At 39.7% G+C, this 23,798-nt stretch overlaps 1 protein-coding gene across 7 annotated transcripts in view; it reads right to left on the bottom strand.

Annotated features, from left to right (window-relative positions):
• Positions 1-23,798, bottom strand: part of KMT2E (lysine methyltransferase 2E (inactive)) — a 67,504-nt gene that overhangs the window by 1,160 nt on the left and 42,546 nt on the right. For 4 of the 7 annotated variants that reach the window (XM_080575336.1, XM_080575338.1, XM_080575339.1 and 1 more), the window contains 13 exons: positions 23,269-23,367; positions 16,735-16,899; positions 15,444-15,752; positions 13,103-13,357; positions 12,786-12,930; positions 11,788-12,041; positions 11,598-11,654; positions 9,519-10,082; positions 6,545-6,843; positions 3,920-4,008; positions 3,701-3,820; positions 3,457-3,548; positions 1,052-2,518 (listed from right to left, as the gene is read on the bottom strand). In XM_080575336.1, coding sequence (XP_080431462.1) covers positions 1,052-2,518; positions 3,457-3,548; positions 3,701-3,820; positions 3,920-4,008; positions 6,545-6,843; positions 9,519-10,082; positions 11,598-11,654; positions 11,788-12,041; positions 12,786-12,930; positions 13,103-13,357; positions 15,444-15,752; positions 16,735-16,899; positions 23,269-23,367 — 3,915 coding nt within the window. Of the gene's footprint in view, positions 1-242; positions 2,519-3,456; positions 3,549-3,700; positions 3,821-3,919; positions 4,009-6,544; positions 6,844-9,518; positions 10,083-11,597; positions 11,655-11,787; positions 12,042-12,785; positions 12,931-13,102; positions 13,358-15,443; positions 15,753-16,734; positions 16,900-23,268; positions 23,368-23,798 lie in introns of those variants that run through there. The other 3 variants (XM_080575340.1, XM_080575341.1, XM_080575342.1) reach the window with 3 other exon arrangements.

Here is a 23,798-nt window from a genome sequence, read left to right as displayed (position 1 = left end):
CACAACTGCACTGCTATGGTACATACACAGTGCACATTAATATTAAATAACCTGAGCCCATACCCTGCTCTCCTTGAAGTAAGTTTTCCCCAGTTGTAGACTCAGCCAGGGAAGATAAATCCCCTCCTGCAGTCTGTGCCATAAACCCACACCTGGAAACGGCATGGAGGTAAAGAGCCCCACAGTGACAGAAGGCCTACGGCCCCTTCCTTTAACACACAGCACCCTTTGAGGACAAGTGGTTAAAACTGACATAATTGTGATTTATTAACATGAATTAAAATGCCCAACCAGTGCTGCAATGTGACAGTATATTAAAAAATTAAAGATCATATACTGTACTACTTTCACAAAGATCACACTTTTTTTTTGCAAAAGAGACTTATTATGTACAATACTATATCAAATGAAAGAAGCTTTAAGCAATTTTACAAGCAAAAGAAATACAGTATTTACAGCACTCGTCAGAGACATTAGAAACGGTCTATACATTAAATTACATTTTCTGCAAATAACTGATGAAACAAAAAGCCATGTCCACACCAAAACTATAAAAATTTGTATTGCATTGTCTTCTATCTCTATGCACACAAAGAACTGTTGACAGAAGAAAATGAAAAAAAAATTGTTAGTGCCATCACTTAGCCTGTGTACTTATTTAATTACATATGTATAAAAGTAATATAGAAAACATTCACTAAATGAATTTAACTGCAACAATAAAATTTTAAAGATTATGCAGCATCAAACCTACTGCCAGAAAAACAGCTGGAATGTTCACTTACAAAATAAAAAGAAATACCTAATACTGGCTTAACAGCACATTTTTCAGGAATTTTAAAAAGCAAAAAATGGAAAGATACAATGAAAGAGCACTGGTGTTTGCTTTTATACAAAGTATCATGTACAAGCTTTAAAAAGTACCTTGAATAGGTACATATGAAATATACACAGTTTATATTACAGAACATTTTAAAAATGTTTAGAATTAAAGGGCTCCATTTTAATGCCACCCTGAACCATGGTAATTGTTTTGAAAAGTCGGCGGCACCTGTGCTCTGTGAATGGGAATCTGTCCAGGCACCGGTGACGCCTGCTGCGGTCCTTGCACTCCGTGGGGAAGGGTTACTGAGCCGGGGTGGGGGCAGAACCCTGAAGCAGTGGGCGTTGCAATACTGTTTGGTCCTTGAGGTTGGATGTGAGGACCCTGACCGGGGAGTGGACAATGAGGTCCTGTTCCAGCAGGCTGATGTTGAGGTCCAGGTCCTAACGTCGTGTGATGGGGGGCTTGTGAGGAGTAGGAGGAGACGCCCGTATGGGCGTTTGAAGGGAAATGGGGGGGTCCTTGGTGCGACGGGTGGTGCAACCCTTGTGCTGATGCTGGGTGGTGCCCCGAGCCCATAACGTTGGACGGTGGGGGCGGAGGGGGCGGAGGTGCGGAGTTGACAACATGCTGGTGTTGTGCTTGCAAACCTTGGTGTCCCGTGGGAGGATGAGGAGGTTGGTGGTGGGGGATAGGACCTGGCGGCGGAGGGGGCGGTGGCAAATGATGGCCAGCAGCCTGAGAGTGAAGGTGTGATCCAGGAGCTACTGCCACAGCGTGAACCGGACCAACCACGTGTGCTACAGAATGCTGCTGATGAGTACTTTGCTGCTGTACAAGGTGAGGTCCCGGGGCAGGTGGGGGCGGAGGAGGAGGTGGGGCAGCAGAGGCCGAAGCCTGGTGATGAATACTGGGGTTCTGAGAGGGCAAAAAATGCCCCGCGGTGACGTGGTGTCCTGGCACTGTCTGCTGACCCGCAGAGCCAGGAAGTGCTTGGTTTGGTCCAGATGAAAACACAGTCTGTTGGGGTATGCTGCCCTTCAGCTGACTGTAACTCTGAAAGTTTCCAGAGGGCTGCTGGTTTTGATAGTAAGTAGAAGAGGGGGGCGGAGGGGGAGGGGGAGGTGGTGCATTGCTGTTCAAATTTTGTTGGTTAAATTGGCTGTAAGAAGCTGAAGATTGTCCTGAAGTTGTCTGAGTAAACAGCGGTCCGCTGGGCTGCTGCTGATTCCCAGGCTGAAGGGGTGGTGCTGCTGGATAAAAGTTCCGGTGCGTTTCCCTCTGGGGCGTTCCGACTTGAGGTGACTGGGGGTGATGAGGTCTGTACGGAGAGCCCAGCTGCTGCGAGTGAGGCTTTGGTGAAAGGTAACCATGCTGCACGGGCGCATGAGGCGTAGATGACTTGGGAGGATTTTCTACGTGAGGTGAGGGGGGACAATGAAGCTTCAAAGGTGCAGAAGGCAACTTCTGTGAGTGTGGAAGTTGCTCAGCAGAACTGCGCAGATGTGACTGAGATGGATGATTTTTTGAAAGTGCTTGGACATTATTTGTCAGCTGTTTTTGTTGCAGCTCAGGTTTTGGGTGATTCGCACACTCGGCCTCTGGTGCATTTGCTGCAGTTTCCCAGTGCGAATCTGGTTTTGCCGGCGTTTTCCCAAGTGACTGTGTTGAAACTACAGGACTTGGTGAAGAGGGCTAGAACAGAAAGAAATTCAGTCAGTGCGAGACGTTCTGAACATTCAATGATGCAGGCATTAAAACTAAATCTTCTCAGGTCAGTGCTCTCTTTCTCCAATGATGGATGAAAAGCATTAAGACACAGGAGAGATTTGGTATATGAAAAACAGTGACCATAGGAAGCTTAAACTTAGCACAGGCACTGTTTCTAGCAAGTACACATGAATTGTTCTTTAAAGTCGAAGCCTAGCAAGTGCACCTGAGAATACTAATAGGAATATGACCATCAAGGCAAAGTCAGAATCTCCTATATGTTAAAGCTTCAGATTTCTGAGTCTGAAAGGAGTAATTCCAAATGACTACTTACAAAACCAAAGTATTTTTTTGAGAGTGATTTAACATTTTAAAACTGGCATAGCGCAAGCAGACTGGACATTATAACCTGAATTACTGCATTTAATATCATACAGGAAGTTCCTAAACAAGTTTCTGCATATCACTGCCTCTACTGCCAAACAGTACCCAATCCTGACACGGCAAGAGCCACTCCTGTTAAGGTAAGAAGTACTTAAATCATTTTACTTCTGTCAGTTCTGACTGTCAGTCCTTTGGCATTCAACCTGCAGAACTGTGGCAATACTGAGACCACTGATACATCTGATACCACATTCTGTGGACACTGAAGAGCTTGTAAGTAGATACGGCTACTGAAAGAACAGAACACAAACCCACTTGGATGGAACTTCTACATGTTGGACCTACTACAAATATTCTTACAGATATTTACCTACATTAAATTATTGAACAGAATTACTACACACGTTCAACTCAGTGGAAAATCATGATGGTAACATTTAAAAAATCTCAATAGAAAATCAAGATGCTAACATTTTAAAAATAAATTGAGACCTGTACATATGCTTGATACACGCAAACACATGCACCTGCACACACACCTTGCTTGCTTTTGAAGGACTCTTACAAGTCTTCTGTGAAGTATCTGGGGACGGACATTCAGAAGTAGGCTCTGGATTTTCAGGATCAGGTTCTAGAAACAAAAATAAGAAGTAAATATAACAGTGGGGGAAAAGGTCTTTTGCCAAGATCACTAAGCACTTTGTATTTGACTTTAAAGAGCTACTTAACGTTGTTGTAAGAGACTATTCAATAAGTGTCATACAAGGTCATCTGCTTACTGACCTTCCATACATTCAGTGAAAGAATGGACCTTAAGCTGCAACTGGGAAATGAGATTTGAATGAGATGAAGGTGGAGACTGAACATGAGACGGTGAGCAGGGGCTACAGGGTGATTCTCCCCCTACAGATGAAGCAGACCCAAACATAACATTAGAATGATTAAGGACTACCTAAGGAATTGGTTAGATGTATCTACCTTTGCCACGATAAATCAACTCACCATTGTCCTTGTCTTTCCTATGATCACTGAGAAGTAACGCTCTCTGATAACTTCGTTCTCTCACTTGTTCCACAGAGGTTGATGCAGTCCTGGAAGAGGGAAGTGTATGTTAAAGCAAGGCGATATACTCCCAGGGACCAAATTTAGGACACTGTACATGCAAATACTAGGCCAGAGAATTTACAGTGTTGATTGCTTGTAAGAGCCAAATAACTGTTCCTACTTAAGGAATGCCGTTTGGCTAGGTATTTTAGATCTGTTTTCTCACACTTTAAATATACCAATCTCCTGCAACCTTCTTACATTATGAGAACTGACAATTCCTCTCAATATGAAAAAGATTATCTGTAGATCTGTGGAGGTCTTTTTATTCTTAATATCTGACAGATCAAGAACTACAGGTTGTGAGTACTGCTTCACAGTTTCAATTTGTAGAAAGCCTTCTTGAAAAGATTGAAATAGTCATTTATTTATTAAAAAAGAGCTTGCTCTTCAATAGCAGATCCATAGTTGTAAATACTGCACAACTCCGGATGTATGGGAGTTAAGCTTTTAGATTTCATTCACCAGATATCAGGTGAAGTGACAGTCATGTCTTCTGTCTTATAATCGATTACATTCTCACAATCTGAACATAAAGAACAGTAATGGCAGCACTCTACAAAACTCAGTTTTATTTCAGGCAAGAGCATATTGCAATACTCTACAGTGCTGTTGTTTTAAAAGTTTGGAGGTTGTCTGCAGAAGTACTGCAAAAGAGTTACTAGTAAATTCTTCCCAGTTCGGCCTATTTCCCACATTCTTTGCTTACAATACAGTACACTACATTCTGCATTATGAACTTACAGCCACTTCTCAGTGAAGTTTTGAAGACTGCACTTATGTTCTCCCTTCAGTTGGCTCTACAAAATCCTTCTATTCTGGAATAGTTGGAGCATCTGAGCAGAGAGGTATTCAACTCCTCAGCCCATGTTCATCTGCAACACTGTCAGTCCTCCTCTATAGCATAAAGAACTTCTGCAGTGTTTATTTTGTGCTAGTAACATTCTGGAGACAGAGTCAACACAGTTGACTATCTATCTTAAGGCTACCAAAAACCACAGTGGAAAACGTTGCAAAACATTTACACGAACCGAAGTCATTCTGTGTCATCCCCCTTCACACCGAACCTCTCCCCAGGATCTGAAGGCTGCCGGAGTATCTGGCAGGGAGTACAACCCAGCATATGGCTTGCACGCAGGGGAGCCAGCCAGCCATCATAAGCAACTATGCAAGTATCTCCACGTGCTGTCTACCTGAGCAGAAGGAACTGTCAGGCAGACTGCATGCATCTCTGCATGTTGCATTTAAGTGACAGCAAACACAAAGCACACATTCCAACTCGATCACTGAAAAACAGACTCCTCAGAGTCTTCTAGAAGCTTTTGTTGATCAATACTAATTATTCCGTTATTCCACCCCTCTTTCCTACAGTGGTTTTGGAAAGGTTTTGAGGTTTAAGATGAAGAGTATTATCTTCAGCCCATAGACAAAGCAGTGACAATGCAAGGACATTAAATGCAGAGCCAAGGCCATACTGAGTCTGATTTTCAGCATCTCCCAAAGCCACTGTAACATCCTCCATCCGAACGTAGCTCCCTCCACCACACACCTTGGCAAGCACACACAGCGTGACTCGTGCAGCTCTGGAAGGAGCATGCCATGCGTACTCCACGCCATTTTCTAAATATTCACAACTGCACTTATACAATTTTACAGGCTACAGAACTAGTTGATCTCTCTTGTTCTAGCTATTTTTGCTCTTGAAAAATAAAGTACTAAAGCAGAATGAAAATAAGCTGACCAGTATTTTATGGATAATTTTCCATATTCTCATCTTCATATTCTCATCTCCATATTCTCATCTTCTCATCCACACCTCGAGTACTGTGTTCAGTTTTGGGCCCCTCACTACAAGAAGGACATGGACGTGCTCGAGAGAGTCCAGAGAAGGGCGACCAAGCTGGTGAGGGGTCTGGAGAACAAGTCTTACGAGGAGCGGCTGAGGGAGCTGGGGTTGTTCAGCCTGGAGAAGAGGAGACTCAGGGGCGACCTTATCGCTCTCTACAGGTACCTTAAAGGAGGCTGTAGCGAGGTGGGGGTTGGTCTGTTCTCCCATGTGCCTGGTGACAGGACGAGGAGGAATGGGCTAAAGCTGTGCCAGGGGAGGTTTAGGTTGGATATTAGGAAGAACTTCTTTACTGAAACGGTTGTTAGGCATTGGAATGGGCTGCCCAGGGAAGTGGTTGAGTCACCATCCCTGGAGGTCTTTAAAAGACGTTTAGATGTAGAGCTTAGTGATATGGTTAGTGGAGGACTTGTTAGTGTTAGGTCAGAGGTTGGACTAGGTGATCTTGGAGGGCTCTTCCAACCTAGACGATTCTGTGATCTTCAGGAGGTGTCTACTATATTTCTGAGGTAAGAGGTACGACAACTGTTTACTAGTTTGAAAGAAGGGCTTCTTTCAAATAATCCATAAAAAAGTAATCCATAACTGCACGCTTATTAACAGAAGATTTCAAATAGAAGACTTAGAATTAAGTAAATAATTCACCAGAACTTTTGTCCTACAGTTTTGTAACTTACCACTGAACCTCTGGCTCACTCTTCTCACTTGACGTCTCCTTAATTGCACAGTTGTTACCAGCGTCTTCTGGAGCTGCATTATAAACAGTAGTTGGCAGTGGTACAGGTAGGCTCGCAGCATTATCGGTTTGCTCCCCATTTTCACCACTGTTGTTATACCCATCATTAGCACCGTTGTTACTACTTATATTTCCTCCACCAGCTGCATGAGGAGATACGGTAACAAGGGGAAAGTTTTCTGTCTTTGAGCCACTTTTTCTAGCTTCTCGTTGTCTCTTACGGTATTCTAGTAAGGATACCTACGGAAAAAAAGATTAGAAGAAAGTTTGTTTCCTTCTTGCCATTTTCAGTTAAATATATTCCTTTAGTAAGACATACCATTTACTTGGCTCTAAAAGACAGGCATAGTTGAAGGTATCTCACCACACCTGCAGTGAATTTACAGATCTAGTAATGGCTATCAAAGAAGACGCAAAGAAAGGCTTCTGCCGAGAGGAGGTATGTACTTTGCCTCTGAAGAGGCAGAAGTTTACGGAACAGCAAAAGGTTCACTGCTGAAGCCCTTCTGCTGGTTGAAGCGACAAGGGACTTCACAGCCCCTCCTGGAACCGCAGTGTTACTAAGAGGACAGCAATATCGTAATGCTAATTTTAAGAGACTTGAGTCACTCTCACTCTGCCTACCTCATGTGAAAAACAGACCAAAATTTTGCTTCACTTCACTGCATAGATCAAAAGATACTGAGCTTTTCATATTTTTTTCTTAATATAAAAGATCTGTGACTTAGAATGACATTCGTTTTGCAACTTGTTTTAAATCAGTATCTTTACCGCACTCTGAGATACTGATTCAGAGTGTATTTCAATGATAAAATTCAAGTAAAAATGTTTATTTGCAAAACCAATGACACAGGACGGGACATGTGGTTCTACTTTATATATACATATGTGTATATTTTATTCTTTTTTGTGTGCATACATATACACACGATTTTATATAAAAATTAGTGCATAGACACTACTATAGAATATTACTTTCACTAAGAAAAACAGATTATCAAATACTTTCATATGTCTATTTACAATTTGAATGCCGAAATACTGACCCCTTCAGACCTGCTTTGTTTAGTAAGAGAATTAGTTTTGCGGAAATTGTTTTATGACTTTATTCCCTTCCTTCCACTTATCAGCGATCTACTCTGAACCCTCTTTATAACACAAAACAATAAACTGAAGTGCAATAACAACAAAAAATTAAATGGTTTATATTCTCAGTAAAAGCAGACATCCATTTCTACTCAGAGACAGAAACCAAGAAGTCCTGGTTTGTTAGCAGTCCTAGGTGGTGGTTTTCTATCTATTAAAAACTCATCTGTATGCCAGGGTATGAAGAGTCAAAACACTATTAAGAGAACGTCTAGGCTAAGAACTATCTTGTTTTGAAACAATTCACGTTATTTCCACATCACTGGGATCCCTTGAAGAAGACTGCTTTAAGCAAAGCTTCAATGTTAAGAATGGACAAGTTTTACGAAACATGGCCAGGACGTACAATATTGAAACAGGATGAACTTGTATAATGCTGAGAGAAACTAAAGGAAGCAATGCCCATCGAAACACTGCGATATGGGGTGTCCTCTTCTAACAACTGTGTAAGAACATGCACGTCTTACCAGATCTTAGCACAAGGCTTCTAATTATTATTCTCCTACAGAAATCCTGAGTTCTCCCCTCACCTTAAATGAGAATTGTTTTCCCTCTTTTTAGACTGCAAAGTGTAATTAAATTTGTGTGTCTGTCCCTGGAAAACCTTAAAATCATTCTTTCAGGGGTACAGACCAAATTATTTCTGGCTATTGCCTTCAACTGAGACCTTTACACATGAATTCTAAGGGGATTGGGGAGGGAGGGGGGAGGCAGAGGGAGAACCTCTCACACAACTCAGGACCAGGTAAGAACACTGCTACGGCCTTATTTCAGTTATATCTCAGTATAAAGAGAGATAAACACAAAATCCAGTTCTGATGGCAAACTTCTGAGGGTCATGAGCATTCCCTCGCAGGATGTCCCAGAGCACAGCAGAAGGGGCAAGTGCAAGGGGGCAGGATGGGACCAAAAAAATCAAAACCCCATCATGCATGCACGTTATGTACACGTGTATACACACAAATAATACACCTCTAGTCCCCTGACCATTACTTTCACGAAGAAAATAAATCACATTAATTTCTACTGTCTGTTTATGAGACAGAACTGCATAAGCTGCTGCACTGGGAACTATTGCCAAGGAGCAGAGGGAGTTTAACCTGGCAGCACGGTCAAGACATTTATGCAGGTTAACCTCCAGTTTTGGTTCCAGCTGACCATGACCGAAGAACTTACCTACAGGGGCTGTTTGAGAAGAGTAGCAAGTTTATACTGTGCTTATCTTCCAAAAAAAGAAATCAAGCCAAAAAAAAGATTTCTTGTAACTATGGATTTGTGTAGTCAATAACAGCAAAACCAAGGTACCTTAAGTACTTCAAAATTGGAATTTTCAAGTGTTAGTATCATAAACCCTAGTGCAACCTCCTGTAGTAACTCATAAGAGATGTTCCCAGTATACGATTAAATTGGTAGTATTCTAACAGAATGGAATATTTTAATACTTGGTGGCACAAGCAACTATTTTCAAACCTGAAAAGCAGTTATTTATTGAGCATTTCATTTAAGACTCATAAGAAATAACATTAAAATAGAAAAAAGTGAATTTGTATATATAGTTTTTAAAAATTAAATTTACTAATGGATGTACGCAACATTACTCTTTGCTCTTCGTGAGTTCTCCTGAATAATGCCTACAGTGTAGTAAATAAAGTTTAGCTGACAATTGTTTTTTGTTGTTGTTGTTGTTATTTTTAGTATGCTTCTTTCTGTTAGAGAAATATCGTTACCAGACTATGTAAGAAAAACCAAACGATTCTTAAAATTATAACCTTTTTCTTTTGTGGAGGATTCTGGGGTGTGCAATTTCCATCCATCAAGTTGTCGTTATTGACAGTCCTTCCAAAGCCAGATGCAATTCCATCTTCTGAAGTACAAAAAACAGATGCTTCCATGAACATGCCTCTAGCATCGTCTTGAATCAGGCACTTTGACTCGCTTATTCTGAATCCACCTCCTACCTCCAACTGATGTGAAGGGGTCAAGTCCCTCAAATTAGAATTCATTGAGAAATTTACACCTGTCCTGTCGGGACTTTTTACCCAGGAAGAATAAATTGTGCCCCGTCCACAATGAGCAGTTTCTAATTGGCTGTTTGAATCAGTCCTATCATGTGTGGGGGCTTCCAGGTTTTTATGCAGTGCACTTTGCTCAATAACTTCGAGTCCCAGCTGGAGGTCTGACACAGATTCCATTTCGCCAGTGCACTGCCGAGTGACATCAGTCCTATTCCTTGGACTGGAATATCCAATAGTCTTTATTTCTTGCAGACCCATTTCTGTCAGGTTGGAATTTCTGAAAGAATTCAGTGCTAGAATCGATGCTCTGTCATATCCCTGCACGAAGAAAGAACAAGTCAGCTCTTTTTCCATACTGCAACATGATTACAACTATTCTGACGTTCATCTATGCCTTTAAATGGCATTAAAACCTTGCAGTACCATGAGTTTAAGAAACAGCTGTGTAGCCAGACACTTATTTCCACTACTGCCATTAAAAGCATTTTAATGAAATATGTACAAACCAAAGTCAAAATAAACTTTTAATACCAGGTTTGACTTATGACTGGCAGAGGAAGAAGAGGAGCTTCAACAGGAACAAGTCCCTAGTTACAAAGGCCTTGCTTAACTTAAGCATAAAAGGGATCCTTAGTGTCAACACATTTACTTCAAGAAAAAATGTTGGTGGGGTAATGGTGGAAGCTTTTCTGAACACTTTACAATTTTAACACCATTATCAAAAATCAGTATTCTGTAGAGGTAAAAATTGAGAAGTTACAGAAACTGACTTCTGTACTCCTTGAAACTCTGTTAACCATGAAAAATCCAGCACAGAAGTATGGCTAGAAGTATCTCTTCTAAATTAACCTGTTTTGAGGCGTTCATGAATCCTTTTAAAATCATTTGCAATATAATGCAAAGTTATTAAGTAAAACTCTTCTTTTTAAGTCAGATAAACACTCATATTCAATGACACTAGTTTAGAAGTAATTAGTAAATTCAATCAACAGCTATGATCACATGAAAAACTGTGTATTTCAACATTTAACATTTTGACCTAAAAATAAGTAAGCTTTATATATACATCCACACTTGGCCCAAAGGAAAGAATACTTAGACCATTCATTTGCAAGATCAACCAAAAGTGAATTTCTCCAGAAATCAACAGTTGATTTTGTTATTGCTAATTACTTCTACCTATTCCTTTTAGGCACTATAAATTTTATGGTTCAACATATTTATGCTTATTTTGTAGGTATCACACAATTCAAATTCCATATTGTTGTAGAACTTGGTCACTCCTTTTGGATGCAGATATTCCTGTGGAAGTTCTCATATCTATGAATCACGTTGCCCTCTAGTGGTTCAACCACACAGCTTGATCCTCTACATTGGAATATATCCTTATCTGGGAATACTCTGGGCCCATCCCAGCAGCACCTGCTGTAGCTCAAATAATCCACTTGAAACACATTTGTTACATTTCTTCTGTACTCTCCCACTCTAACCTTAATTAGGTTCAACCAAAACATTTAAGAGATGCTGGTAACAAGAAGACATGTTAATGTAAACCTAAATACAGCCTGAAAAGCACAAGTGCTGTTTTTCTGTAAGTTGCAGTGGTTATTGCTCATCCGCAACAACCAATACGATTTTTAAGTGACAAAAAAAATGGAGAAAAGCACCAGTTTAAGATAGAGGAAAAGTGGAAACATACAATAATAGACAAATAAAACCTGTAAGGAAGACAAATTCCACAAAACTTGCAATGGCGGTGAAAAGTATTTACCGAAAGTCTTGTTTCTTGATAAAATCAAGAAACCTTTTGCAGTTTTTTGGAAACATCCTTACCTCTTGACTGTAAGCTCGCCTTTTTATTTCTGGGGAACTGTCAGGTGAGGAAATATTCTAAACGAAGAAGAAATTGCACGTTAACTGTTAGCCTAGAGAAACAGCACACTCCCTTGTAATAGGAGCACAAATGTTGATTTACCAAGAATGATAAAAATCTAAGCACACCAAAATCCATTATAAATCTCACCTCAAAGTGCATGGTATTCCCATGGATACATGGAGTTACAGGAGTAACTGGCGAATAAATGGGTTTGTAACCATTTCTACAGGTTTCATCTTCTGTTTTTACCCTAGGAGGAGTAGCAAACAGCGATGGCTCTGAGGCAGTGATGTCAGCATGAGTTGGTGTGGCATATGGAGAAGGAGTAGGTGTGGACGTTTCTGAGAATGCAGACTCCAACAGCTGATACAGTCTTCGTTTTTTTAGTGGTGTTGTTAGATCTGCATTAAAATTTTAAAAAGGTAGAGGAGATCTAGATATAGTAATCACAGTTAAATGCTTGATGCAATAAAATTATGAATTCCACATGAAAAATTTTGAATGAAAAATCCACATTCCACATGTCAGCTTACTAAGCTGACAGATCTCCCTTAGGGGCAGACTTCCTGAAAAATAAACTTAACAGCGTACAGAGATCAGTAAGTGTTGTTCCCCTTCCCCCACCCCAAAGGAGGGTGGAAAGAACTGCCTACATTTCCAAAAAACGTCTCCTTCTATGCATCTTTAACACTATTCAGCTAAGAAGTGGAAGTTCAAGTTCTGTACACAAGGATCATCTAATATGCTCCATATTCTCACAGAAGCATGGTTTCTAGCATGTTCCCATTTTGTATTATTCCTGACAGATTACACAACTTTTCACCTGGGTGCAACAGGGCCACTGAATTTAACAGTATGAATATACAGAACAACATCTAACCTCTTTATGTTTATATTCAAAAACATTAATCTTTTGTTAACTGTGACTGTCTGTACAGATTCACTACGAGAAATGGTTGTTACTTATTTTGTATCAATCATACTTTAAAGAAAAGGGGAAAATTAGAACAACTACTATGCAACTAAGCCTTTCTTTCCAACAACCACCAAAGATAAACTATCAGGAAACAGTGTAAGTGCCCCTGGGATTTTCATTAACTCATCGCTTTAACAACTTTTATGTACTGTATTAGTAAAAGCATCACCTGTTAAGGAACAGCTGTCGTTCAGTAATAAAGGGCTTTTATTTTCACCATTGATGGCTGGACTTCTAGATCTCTCCTGTGATGGCGAATTAAATCTATCAATCACTGATGAGTTTTCTTCTTCCAAAGCTTGCTTCAACCAACGCTTTAATAAAACAAATTGAAATCAGTGATATAGCAGCTTAAAGATACATACTTCGAAAATGTATTACACATCAGTTGCCAAGCATCTTTTTTCTGCCTGAATTCATGCTACGAAATAAAGATTTATTTTTAAGTAATATGGCATGGGAAACCATAATGAAGGGAAGCATTACCTTCTTACAAGAGCCAGTAATGTTTTCCACGGGTTCTTTTTTCCTCCTCTTTTCTGAAAGGAATGGTGAAGTAAAACGAATATAGTGCTTTGGAGTAGAATATACATGTGGGCTGTATGTGAGACCTGGTAGAGAATTCAGCTGAGTAGCCAGAACTTCAGGGTCGGTGGTTATGCGCAGAGGCCTTTCTGAAACACTGTCTGCAGGCTTCCCCGTCTTGTCGCTTTTCTCACTTAACCATTCATTGACCAAGTGCTAAACAAAGAGGAAAAAAACTGTTTTATGAGTGTTTTCTATTAATGGCTTTCAGAAAGTTTTTAGTCTTATTACTCATCTAGTCATCTGTTACACAAATCAGAAGACAGCTGGGCAAGAATATGAAGACAGTTTGGTGAAATAACTGGGAGAATGAAAGGGAGCAGTATACATTTTCTCTACATAACGAAGCTTTGGTTGTTTTTCTGTAAACTAAGAACATTTAGTTCTTTTACATTTAACTTTCACTGAACATACTTCCAAGACACATAAAATTGAGCCTGAGCACCTAAAGTCATGGAAAATTTTGTCATGCTAATTAGACAAAGTTAAGTAAATTCCTTATCAGACTTCCATGCTGTCAGGACTCTGCTTCAGTCAACATGTCAGGCAGTTGCCTTGAACATTCTTCCTTATTGTAGCTAAATTATAGCACATTTACCAAAAAGGGTATTTTTTTTTCCCCATCTGGTTCAGTGTTTTTGAAAAACATGCAAGTGGATTTTAGTTCCTGTTAACAGGGAACCAGAAATAAAACAATTGAACTCTAGTAAGTATAAAGGTCTTTGAATTAAATACTTAAGAGATTCAGACCCAAATTCTTTGTTTCAAAATATGCAGCTTTAATCATCCACTGCAATGTACAGTATAGAATAAGGCTACCTTTAGTTGCAAGCTAGTTCTCAGCTTTTTTTGAGCATTACTAGAAGATGAAGATGCTTCTTATGAAAGATTTACACAAGAAATAAAAATACCAGCATTCACTGCACTGTAGCAGCTTGAAAAAAAATTCAGTGTAGAATGCAACATCTTGTTTTGCTTGAATATTTCATCCACTTTATATTTTTAATCTTTTACACAGAACTAAATTCCCAAATTTTATAGAAGTAAGCAAAGCTAAGGACATGTGAAAATAGCACATTAAATATTCATATAGTGTTATGGCTTTGACAGATTATCATAGCATCTTTTTTTTTTTTTAAACAAGCCTATTTAGTTTCAAACCAGGACTTTCTCCTTACTTTAGGATGTACTGGGTAAAATACAACCAGATATTTACCCTTAAACATATCAAACAGGAAAAAACTATAGTAAAATTCAGACTTCTCAGGTGTCTTCATTCTGCTTTTTTGCAACATAAATAAAGAGGAGGAGGAGATTCTAGGCTCCCCTCTGACAAGAAGTAGTAGCGATGCAATTAATAGGATGACTCTTGTACCCTTTAAGATATATAGACAGATACATGCTACGTTTATATGTGGATTTAATTAAATCACCTAGCAATTGTTACTGTTCATCAACAAGAAGTTTCAGTCTGTTACTTCGTCCTCTGCTTCCCCTGCCCCCATTTTCTCCCCAGTAAAACATTCAGAATAACTTGTGAAGCATGCCGAAGAAAAACAGAAATTTTTAAATGCCGTCTGCAGATTTTTAAAGCAGAGTGTTTTACTGCTTTATTCACTCCTGCAGGTTTCAAATTTTTGGAGGGCCTTTAAATACTGCAACATTTCTTCAAACTGCATGCAATGCACTGCAATAAAAGAAATTTGAAAGGAAGCACTGAAGAGTTATGAATGCTTCCTTCCCAGATATCTACGTAAACTTTTGAGTATTTAAATCCACTCACTTCAGAACAGATGTTTCAAAAGTACTGGAAACTAATTATTTTCAGATATTTAGTTCACTGCCATTGAAACACGTTCTAAAGACTGCGATGAATAAAGGAAGGAAAGCTAATTCCACCCACCCCACCTGCAATTAACAGTTTTAATTACGTTTCAGTTATATATATACAATTTCAGTCTATCTAGAAAGTACTTTCCCCAGAAAACATTTGTTCCAAAATTGTTCTGTAAGCTGTATTTTGGAAGTGTCTTAAAAATCTAAAGTAACACCTCCTAATAGATGTAACTCAACTTTAAAAGCTTGATTTATTACCAGTGAGTGTCCAGGTAATGGTAATTTTTAAAGAAGAAAGGCATTTTTTTTTATCCATACATAGCTAAGATATAAATGCAGCTGTCTACGCTTTTTATAAACCTCTGTTCAAAGTCCATCCTCTCCTCCCCACCCTCCAGAGACTTACCTTCTTCGTTTTAGGATACTTAGTAGGACATTTATTAAGTGCTGGAGCTTCTGTTTCAGTAACCATTTCTGTAACAACAGTTTCTGTTTCGGGCTCCGCTACCAGTGCGGCACTCTCAGTTTCATTATGCTGTGAAGTTACTTCCACATCAGGAGAAGATGGCTGGATATCTGAACACATGCTCACAGTTCTGTGTCGTCTACGCTGTTGTCCAATATGAGTTCTACTCCGAGAGAAGCTTTTTCTCTGTTTAGCTCTATTAACCTTGGCTGGGGTGGGCTTGGTGGCAGTTTCTTCTTTTGCTGGTTCCTGGTGCAAAACAGAAAATTAGTAGATGGATCTCATACACACGTAAACCTACATCTCTTTCTTAAAATAAACTGTTATCAGTTCCTCCTTCTTTATACGTCAAAAAAAGCCTCTCATTTCTGTTTTTAGAGCTAAAACACTTTAAAGTTACTATTTCTACTCTACTTCAAGGCAGACTACCATGCTTCCCATACTTTCCTCGCAAGCATCACTGGGAGAGTATTCACACAGACCAGTCACCTGTCAGATCACTGCAGGTTTGTACAGGAACTCCTATACCACATTCATTCATCTATAGGCTAGAAATCATCTGCTTACACTATTATGTCTTTCAGTTCAATATCCTTTCTGTAACTTACAGTTTGCTGAGTGTTTAGAATTGCCATAAGGGACTTAACAGCAAGCTGACAGATACTATCCATGGAAACAACCCAAACTGAGAATCTGTGGGATTATTTGCAAAGGAGAACTAGTATCCAGCAACAATAGACTGAAAAATTGTTTATTATGTATTAAGGATGGCCTGCAAGAAGGATTCAGAACAAACTAAGCCTTAATAATTCCTTTGAAAGAAAAGACTACAACCTCTTCTGAATAACCCACTGGAAGAACAAGCCTTTCTCTACTGGTTATGGAGGGTGCCTGAAGAAAACCAACTCCTGTGCATAAAATGAGCATCAGTAAACACCTCCCACCTTGAACTTCAAAGACAGACCGAATTATATAGTAGCTCTGTGTGTACGCACTCTCACATAAACTAATGTAACTGAAATTCCTTGTTAAATTTTATTAACATTTACCTGAGGGGTGGGGTGGGGTCAACAGAAAACATGATGTCAAAGTCCTATCCAGATTTTGGTAAAATATATTTGAGTTCAGGTAATAAAAAGTTTCATACATCTTAAAGTGCAGATCAACATCCAAACTGATCAACATCGCCTTTTAAAAAGCCAGCTTTAAAATAAAAGTTCCAGGTAAATACCTGAATAAACTCAGTGTCATTGAGAATCTGTGCTTCCTTGCATTCTGATTTAACTTCAGTTTTTGCTGTGCTGATCCTTTCCAAAGCCTGTTCTCTTCTTTTTTCTCTTTTTTCTAGTCTGGCAAAAGCTTGCAGGATAGCTTCCATCTTCCGTTCTTCTCTTGTCTGATGGATTTAATAACAATCATCATCAAATTTCAGTCAATCTTTCGCATCTGTAAATACTGTGATTTTTTAAGTGCTTCAGAACATGTACAGTGTATGTTGACATGCAGATCACTTTCAGCAAAGCTCAGAGGAGAGGGAGATGTTAGAATGACTGCAATTATTGCAGACTTTTGAAGAAAGGCTTGCATTCTCATCAACCGTGACAAACAAGAGAGGGTCCTGCTTTAGATTAAAGAACTTACTAAACAGACATTTACTAGTATACCACTGGCCTACAAACATAAGAACACACATCGCTGGGTTACTTACAACCACGTGTAATATTTAAAACGCAATGAAATGCTCATGACCAAAACCATGAAATTTTACTATACACACAGTAGTACCACAACAAAAAGCTTCATTACTCTCTGACTCGATTTTCCAAAGTGCCATGAAGTATATCAAAATATGCAACCAGCATCCAAGAATCACTAATTCAAAGAAAGATAACTTTGGGTCACCCACAGAAGTTACATTTTCTGTCAATCAGTAATTAAAGTCTAGTCCTATTAAAGAGGTAGCTCCCTATCTGCACAGAGCTCTGCTTAAGACAGCACAGATGCTGCAGAATCGAGGGCTCTATTACAAGTTTTATTTATTTTCAATGCCTGCAGCTCAGCAAGAGTACATAGATAGCAACAGCGTGTTTGCATCAAAGAGAATGCCTGTAAGTATATTGCTCTTTTGAGTGAATGAGGAACCCAGTTTTGCTTTTGCCACTGAGCCTGCCTTTGTTTGAATGGTAAAACACATGCAAACTTCCATTATTTGCAACCTTCGTGATGGAGACGGAATAATAATTACATCTGTAACTACTACAGCAACCACGCTGTAACGTAGTTCCATATGGTTTTACTTCAGTAAGAATACCAAACCAAAGTAAAGCACCCAAAAACAAACAGAAAAGTGCCAGTATGTCATTTGGACCAAGAGCAGCATATCCAACAGTGCCCACTGAGCATCACAAGACACTGCAGTATGTTAAAACCAGAGCTCATGCTGTCATTCTTCAGATTTCATATTAAAATGCAAATTATTAACATGAAGAGATTTTACTTTCTGATGTCAAGTAGAGTTAAAAATACAAGTCTTACTAATTTTGCTACTGACATTTCTAGAAATACTGACCAAAAGGAAAGTAAATCCCTCCCCCTTAACTTCTGTAAGGCCTGGGCAGATGCAGTTTTGGTGCGCCACCTTCAAATTAATTTATAAAGTTCGGTTTAATCTGATCTGTTATCCTAATCAAATACAATTTTGTTTCCATAGGTCACAATGCAAGTATACTGTTTGACAGGCTTCTCAAGTTAGATTCCTTTTTCTAAAACATTGCATTGACCAAATTATCATCACCCCACCTTAAGGAAAAACAACAAACAGTATATAATTATCTGAGGAAAGGAGAGCATCAGTGGAGCTGTCACACCCAGAAAATATAAATAAAGAAGAAATGAAACAGTAATTTAAAGAACATATCTGCAATTTTAGGGAAAAAAAAGTTTCACTACTGAAAAAAAAACTGATAACATCTGAACGCAGTTTTCATAAATTAGTAAATTATTAGTTAATAGTGGTTTGCTACAATTCCCCAAAATTAAAAATAATATCAGGCTTATTTTTAACATAGTACTCATCCTCCTTTCAGGTTAATAAAATTGTGGTGAATGATTCTGAGTTAGGGATGTCATAGAATTACAAAATGGTTTGGGTTGGAAGGGACCTTAAAGGCCACCCAGTTCCAACCCCCTGCCATGGCAGGGACACCTCCCACCAGACCAGGCTGCCCAAAGCCCCATCCAGCCTGGCCTTGAACACCTCCAGGGATGGGGCATCCACAGCTTCTCTGGGCAGCCTGTGCCAGGGCCTCACCGCCCTCAGAGTGAAGAATTTTTCTGATGTCTATTCCTCTTTCAGTTTAAAGCCATTCCCCCTTGTCCTATCGCTGCACCCCTGACAAGGAGTCCCTCCCCAGCTTTCCTGCAGGCCCCCTTTAGGCACTGGAAGGCCGCTGTAAAGGTCTCCCTGCGGCCTTCTCTACTCCAGGCTGAACAACCCCAACTCCCTCAACCTGTCTTCATGGGAGAGCTGCTCCAGCCCTCTGGTCATCCTCATGGCCTCCTCTGGACTCATTCTAATACCTCCATGTCCTTCTTGTGCTGAAGGCCCCAGAGCTGAACACAGGGCCTCAGGAGGAGCCTCATGAGAGCAGAGCAGAGGGGCACAATCCCCTCCCTCGCCCTGCCGGCCACGCTTCTGTTGATGCAGCCCAGGACACAGTTGGCTTTCTGGGCTGCAAGCGCACATTGCTGGGTCATGTTGAGCTTCTCATCCACCAGCACTCCCAGGGCCTCCTCTTCAGGGCTGCTCTCAATAAAGTCACCCTACTAACAGAAGGTAAATATGCTGAAGCAGCCTGAAGTTTGCTTAAGAAGGCAACAAAAACCAAGTGATTACTGCTCGCTTTCCACAGGCACTTATGTGCTATTTGTCGTGTGCTATATTGTAGTCCAAAGATTCCACTGCAGTTTTTGACAGTTTCATGAAGGGACCTTCAAAATTTATCAAGTCCAACTGCCCGACCACTGCAGAGCTAGTTATTACTTAAAGAAAATATTAAGCGTGTTACCCCAATGTCACTTCAACACTGACAGACATGGGGCATCAGCCACCTCTGTAAAAAACCTGTTCCGGTGTTTGGTCACTCTCACAACGAAGAAATTTTTCCTGACGTCCAGTGTGAAGCTCCCCTGGTGCAGCTCTGTGCCATTCCCCTGCATCCTGTCATCGGTTACTGGGAGCAGAGACCGGCACCTCCCCCTGCATGTCTCCTCCTCAGGAGGCTGCACAGAGCAGTGAGGCCGCCCCTCAGCCTCCTGTTCTGGGTGTCCTCAGCCCCTCCTCACAGGACGTGCCTTCCTGCCCTTGTACAAGCTTTGCTGCCCTCCTCTAGAGGCTTTCAAGGATTTTAATGTCCTTTTTCTATCGTGTAGCCCAGAACCGCATCAAATATTCAAGGTGAGGCTGCACCAACCATAAATGTAGCAGGAGAATCACTGGCTGCCTGTGCTTTTAATGCACCCCAACCCCTTGGCTGCTGGGGCATGCTGTCACCAGCACCCCCCCAAACCCCTTCCTGCAGAGCTGCTCTCCAGCCACTCGTCTCCCCATCTGCCTGTGCCTGCCATTACCCCCTTCTGCGTAAGTACTGCACGCATTCACAGCTAACAGCTGAGAGGGCAAAGTAAAATGTCATGGAAACAAAGCAGAAGCTTTTATGCAACACTGATACGAATTATTCAGAAGATCCAGAGGATGCTTTCATGAAGAAAAAGAACTAAGTTGCAGAATTCACACGCATTCAAGAGACAAACCCCGTAATGGCAAAAATCTGTAAACAGGTCACGGAACAGCAGGAGCGTAAAGCCTTCTAAAGCGAGAATTCAAGGCCAAAACTAGCTGCCTCATGCTAATGCTAATTATCAGTAATTCCTCTCTAGTGCGAATAATTCATTTTCTCACCATCTACTTTCTCACTTCACCAAAAAAATCATCTAATTGCACTCTAGCAGAACCTGGTTAGATTTGAAAAAGACTGCAGTTACCTGCAGTGCCATTAGATAAAGCAGATGAGCTACCTACCACTTGGATGGCACATCATCCAATTACACTGATGAAAAAGCAGGTGCAATGGTCAACTGTCATAAAAACTTTAGAGAAAAGCTTTAAAATAACGTTGACAGTTCAGCAAATGGAACAAAACTCTCACTGTCATTTTGAATCTTAAAACAATGCCAAAGAAATAATTAGCCTAATAACTTTCAGATATCAAAAATCAAAGATGGATGTCTACAGACTTGATGAAACATCCTTTTGAATATACCAAGTAATTAACAGGACATTAAGATGAACACTTGTCCTAAATGTGTTGAAAGGACATCTGGTATGAGCAACATTGAATAATGTCAGACAACTGAAATGCTGATCTTGTGATTGTACCAAGAGGAAAGATGCCACAGCAGCAATTGCCTTAAGCTGCAGACAAGAAGTACTTTAAATGTCATTTCAAATCTTTATGCACAAAATAGCTCTTGGCAGGTAATCATACGCTAAATCCAGGAGAGAATAAAAAGCAAACACTAATTCAATGACAAAACAGTGTTGTACTACACACAGCATGATATAAATACAATAGAGATAAAGGAATTACATAATGGCATATAGTCTCTGGATCAAACTGAATACTATTCAATTTAAAATTCACCAACAGAGAACACACTGGAACGAAGAAGTTGAAAAAGTGAAAAAAAGTGTCAGTAAGATAAAGAAGAGGTAGAAGGTCTAATGACTTACTTTTCAGTTCTTAAGTATATGAAAACAAAAACAAGACTAACTTCAAGGAAAGCAAAAGGATAATAATCCTTATCGCACACTGTGTGTAGCATAAATAACCTGTTAGGGAAGATGGGGGAGGTGGGGGAGTAAGGCAGCAGGCAGCATGGCCAACCTTATATTGAAGGCCAACTTCCCTTTGTTTTAATATAACATTTCCTAGACTGTTGATTCAACAGCAGAAAGATGTTAAATGTTCATCTTTGTTTCCACATTCCTCCCCCACCAACCTCCAACTCACCATGTACAACATCCATTCACTACACCTCTGAATTACTCTCTCCTCCCTAAAACCAGTTCCCTTTCTTGTTTATCCTTCTGTGCTACTATATGGTGTTTAGCTTCAAGTCAGAAAAGATTAAAAAAAAGAGATTATTCAACGTACATTCGTATAACAAATTACAACAAGAAAAAATGTTGACAATGTTTCCTCTCTGAAATTTTTAGCTCTCCTGACATGCCTAATCATCACCCAAGTCCGTGCAATTCAGGTACAACTGTATCAAAAATAGCAGGACAGCAAGCGAGAATTGTGAAAGGTCTAGAAAGAACAGCAACTCGTCTATGTACTTGATTGCAAGTGGTTTTCCATATTAACACGTCTAAGCACAGGCACACACAGTTACACAAAAACACGAGAATATGATGCTTTCCTTTTAATACAGGGTAACAGTATTACCACTACAAACACCCAGTTCTTAAAGAGAATACAAAGGCACGTTTCTTTATATTTTACCATCAGAACACAGCCCCAGAGTTGGCTGTTTGTTTGTTTTGGTAGGGTGGGGAGGGAAGTATCAGAATTGTCTTTTTACATTTGGTGGATTTAGCAATAAATTCTTGCCAAACTTGTGCTCAATCATTGCTGTTTGTAGTCTTTGACTTGGGTTGACAGCTTCATAGAAGGCAAGCCTACCAACACTAGTCTATAAGACACCAACTCAGATCTGAATTGCTACATAAACAGTTAACTATTAATGGAAGTTAAGGAAGTTGAAATATACAGAAAGAGAACTTGCAAATAAGATAACCTACCTGAGACATGCGAAGTAGCATTTAGAATTGAATCAGTGTGCAATATTCATAAAGTGATAGATCGTCTTTACAACAAACTCATGGCCAAGAAAATAGTTGGTTTTGACACTCGAACAGGTGCAAGTTAGAAGTTTTGAACCATACTTCTGAAAGACTTCATCTCTCTCCCTACTAAGTTAATGCATGTGCAAAAGCTGCACATATCTAGATATGCTCTTGTACAAAGAAGCAAAATAAGTCTGTTCAGAAGAGTGGTTACAAGTAGAACACTTTAAAGTCATGAGCAGTGAAGTGTTAGAAGAAAAAGGTTTTCCAAATAAAAACTGTATACAAAAAGTGAGCATAGGCAAAATGATAGCATTTAGAATGTTCCAAATACTAGTATTGCATTATGCATCTTGGTCAAGATTTTGATTTAATCTATTTGAAGCATCTCACATTTTGAATGCCCAACACAAAAGCACATTTTATAATACCAGTGTTCATAACACTGTTCTATACCAACCTCTGAAAATTAAGGATTTCTGAGGCTTTTTAAGTTGGGAACTCAAAAAAAATTAGTACCATCTATAAAACAGCCATTAAAAATAATGTGCAATAATAAGAAGTGAAGAAAATCAATTCTACTTGATTTCTACAGACTTTTTTTTTAAAGCAATAGGAAGTTATATACATTTGAAGATAAAAGCAGATTTTTGTCAGAAAGCAATGATCAAGCCAGATGAAATGCTCTCACTCAAATAGCAAGCCTTGCATTTGAAGTTGAAGATCATATAAGGATCTGACTTCATATATACTCAGATTCTAAACGCCTACAGAAAGGCAGCAATTAGCATGGGAAGAGCAGGTGTCACTAAGCCTTAGTGACAACTTTAGGCAGCTACTTGCTTCCCAACTTACCATCTTCCTTTTCCTTTCTGCAATCTGCTCCTCTGATTCCATTTCTACTTCATTGCTAATGGGAGTTTTTTCTTCTATATCATCAATAAAATCTGGCTCCTGAAAGATGGAAATGACTGCTTTACAGAAGCTCCACTACTCCTGCAAACTAGGGAATACTAAAAGCTATACAGAACCAAGAATCCTCAGATCACTACTTCAAAAGTAACCAAGCCAATATATCAAGATAAAATGTAAAAAAGCTGACATCCACTTGTACCTTTGCATAAACCTGTAAATATAACCACTTGACTAGATCTTTTTCAATCTGAGCTTAGACACATCTGTATCTTTTTCTTAAGCATACTGATCTTACTGAAATTTTGGTGTCCCATCCCCAGCCACCCACCCACCCCCAACCCCCCAGATTATTAGAATTAAACCTGCAGTCCAACAGAAACTTTTGGGCACTAACACTGGCCACTGATCCAGCCACTTCTTAAAGAGTTAAAGAATTAGGAGCTTACATTATACATCCGTTGGAAAAAAAA

This window comes from Anser brachyrhynchus (assembly GCF_964034855.1).
Source record: "Anser brachyrhynchus genome assembly, chromosome: 1".
Taxonomy (NCBI): Eukaryota; Metazoa; Chordata; class Aves; order Anseriformes; family Anatidae; genus Anser; species Anser brachyrhynchus.
The sequence above is the reverse complement of the archived record's forward strand: the minus strand, read 5'-3'. Positions and strand labels throughout refer to the sequence as shown.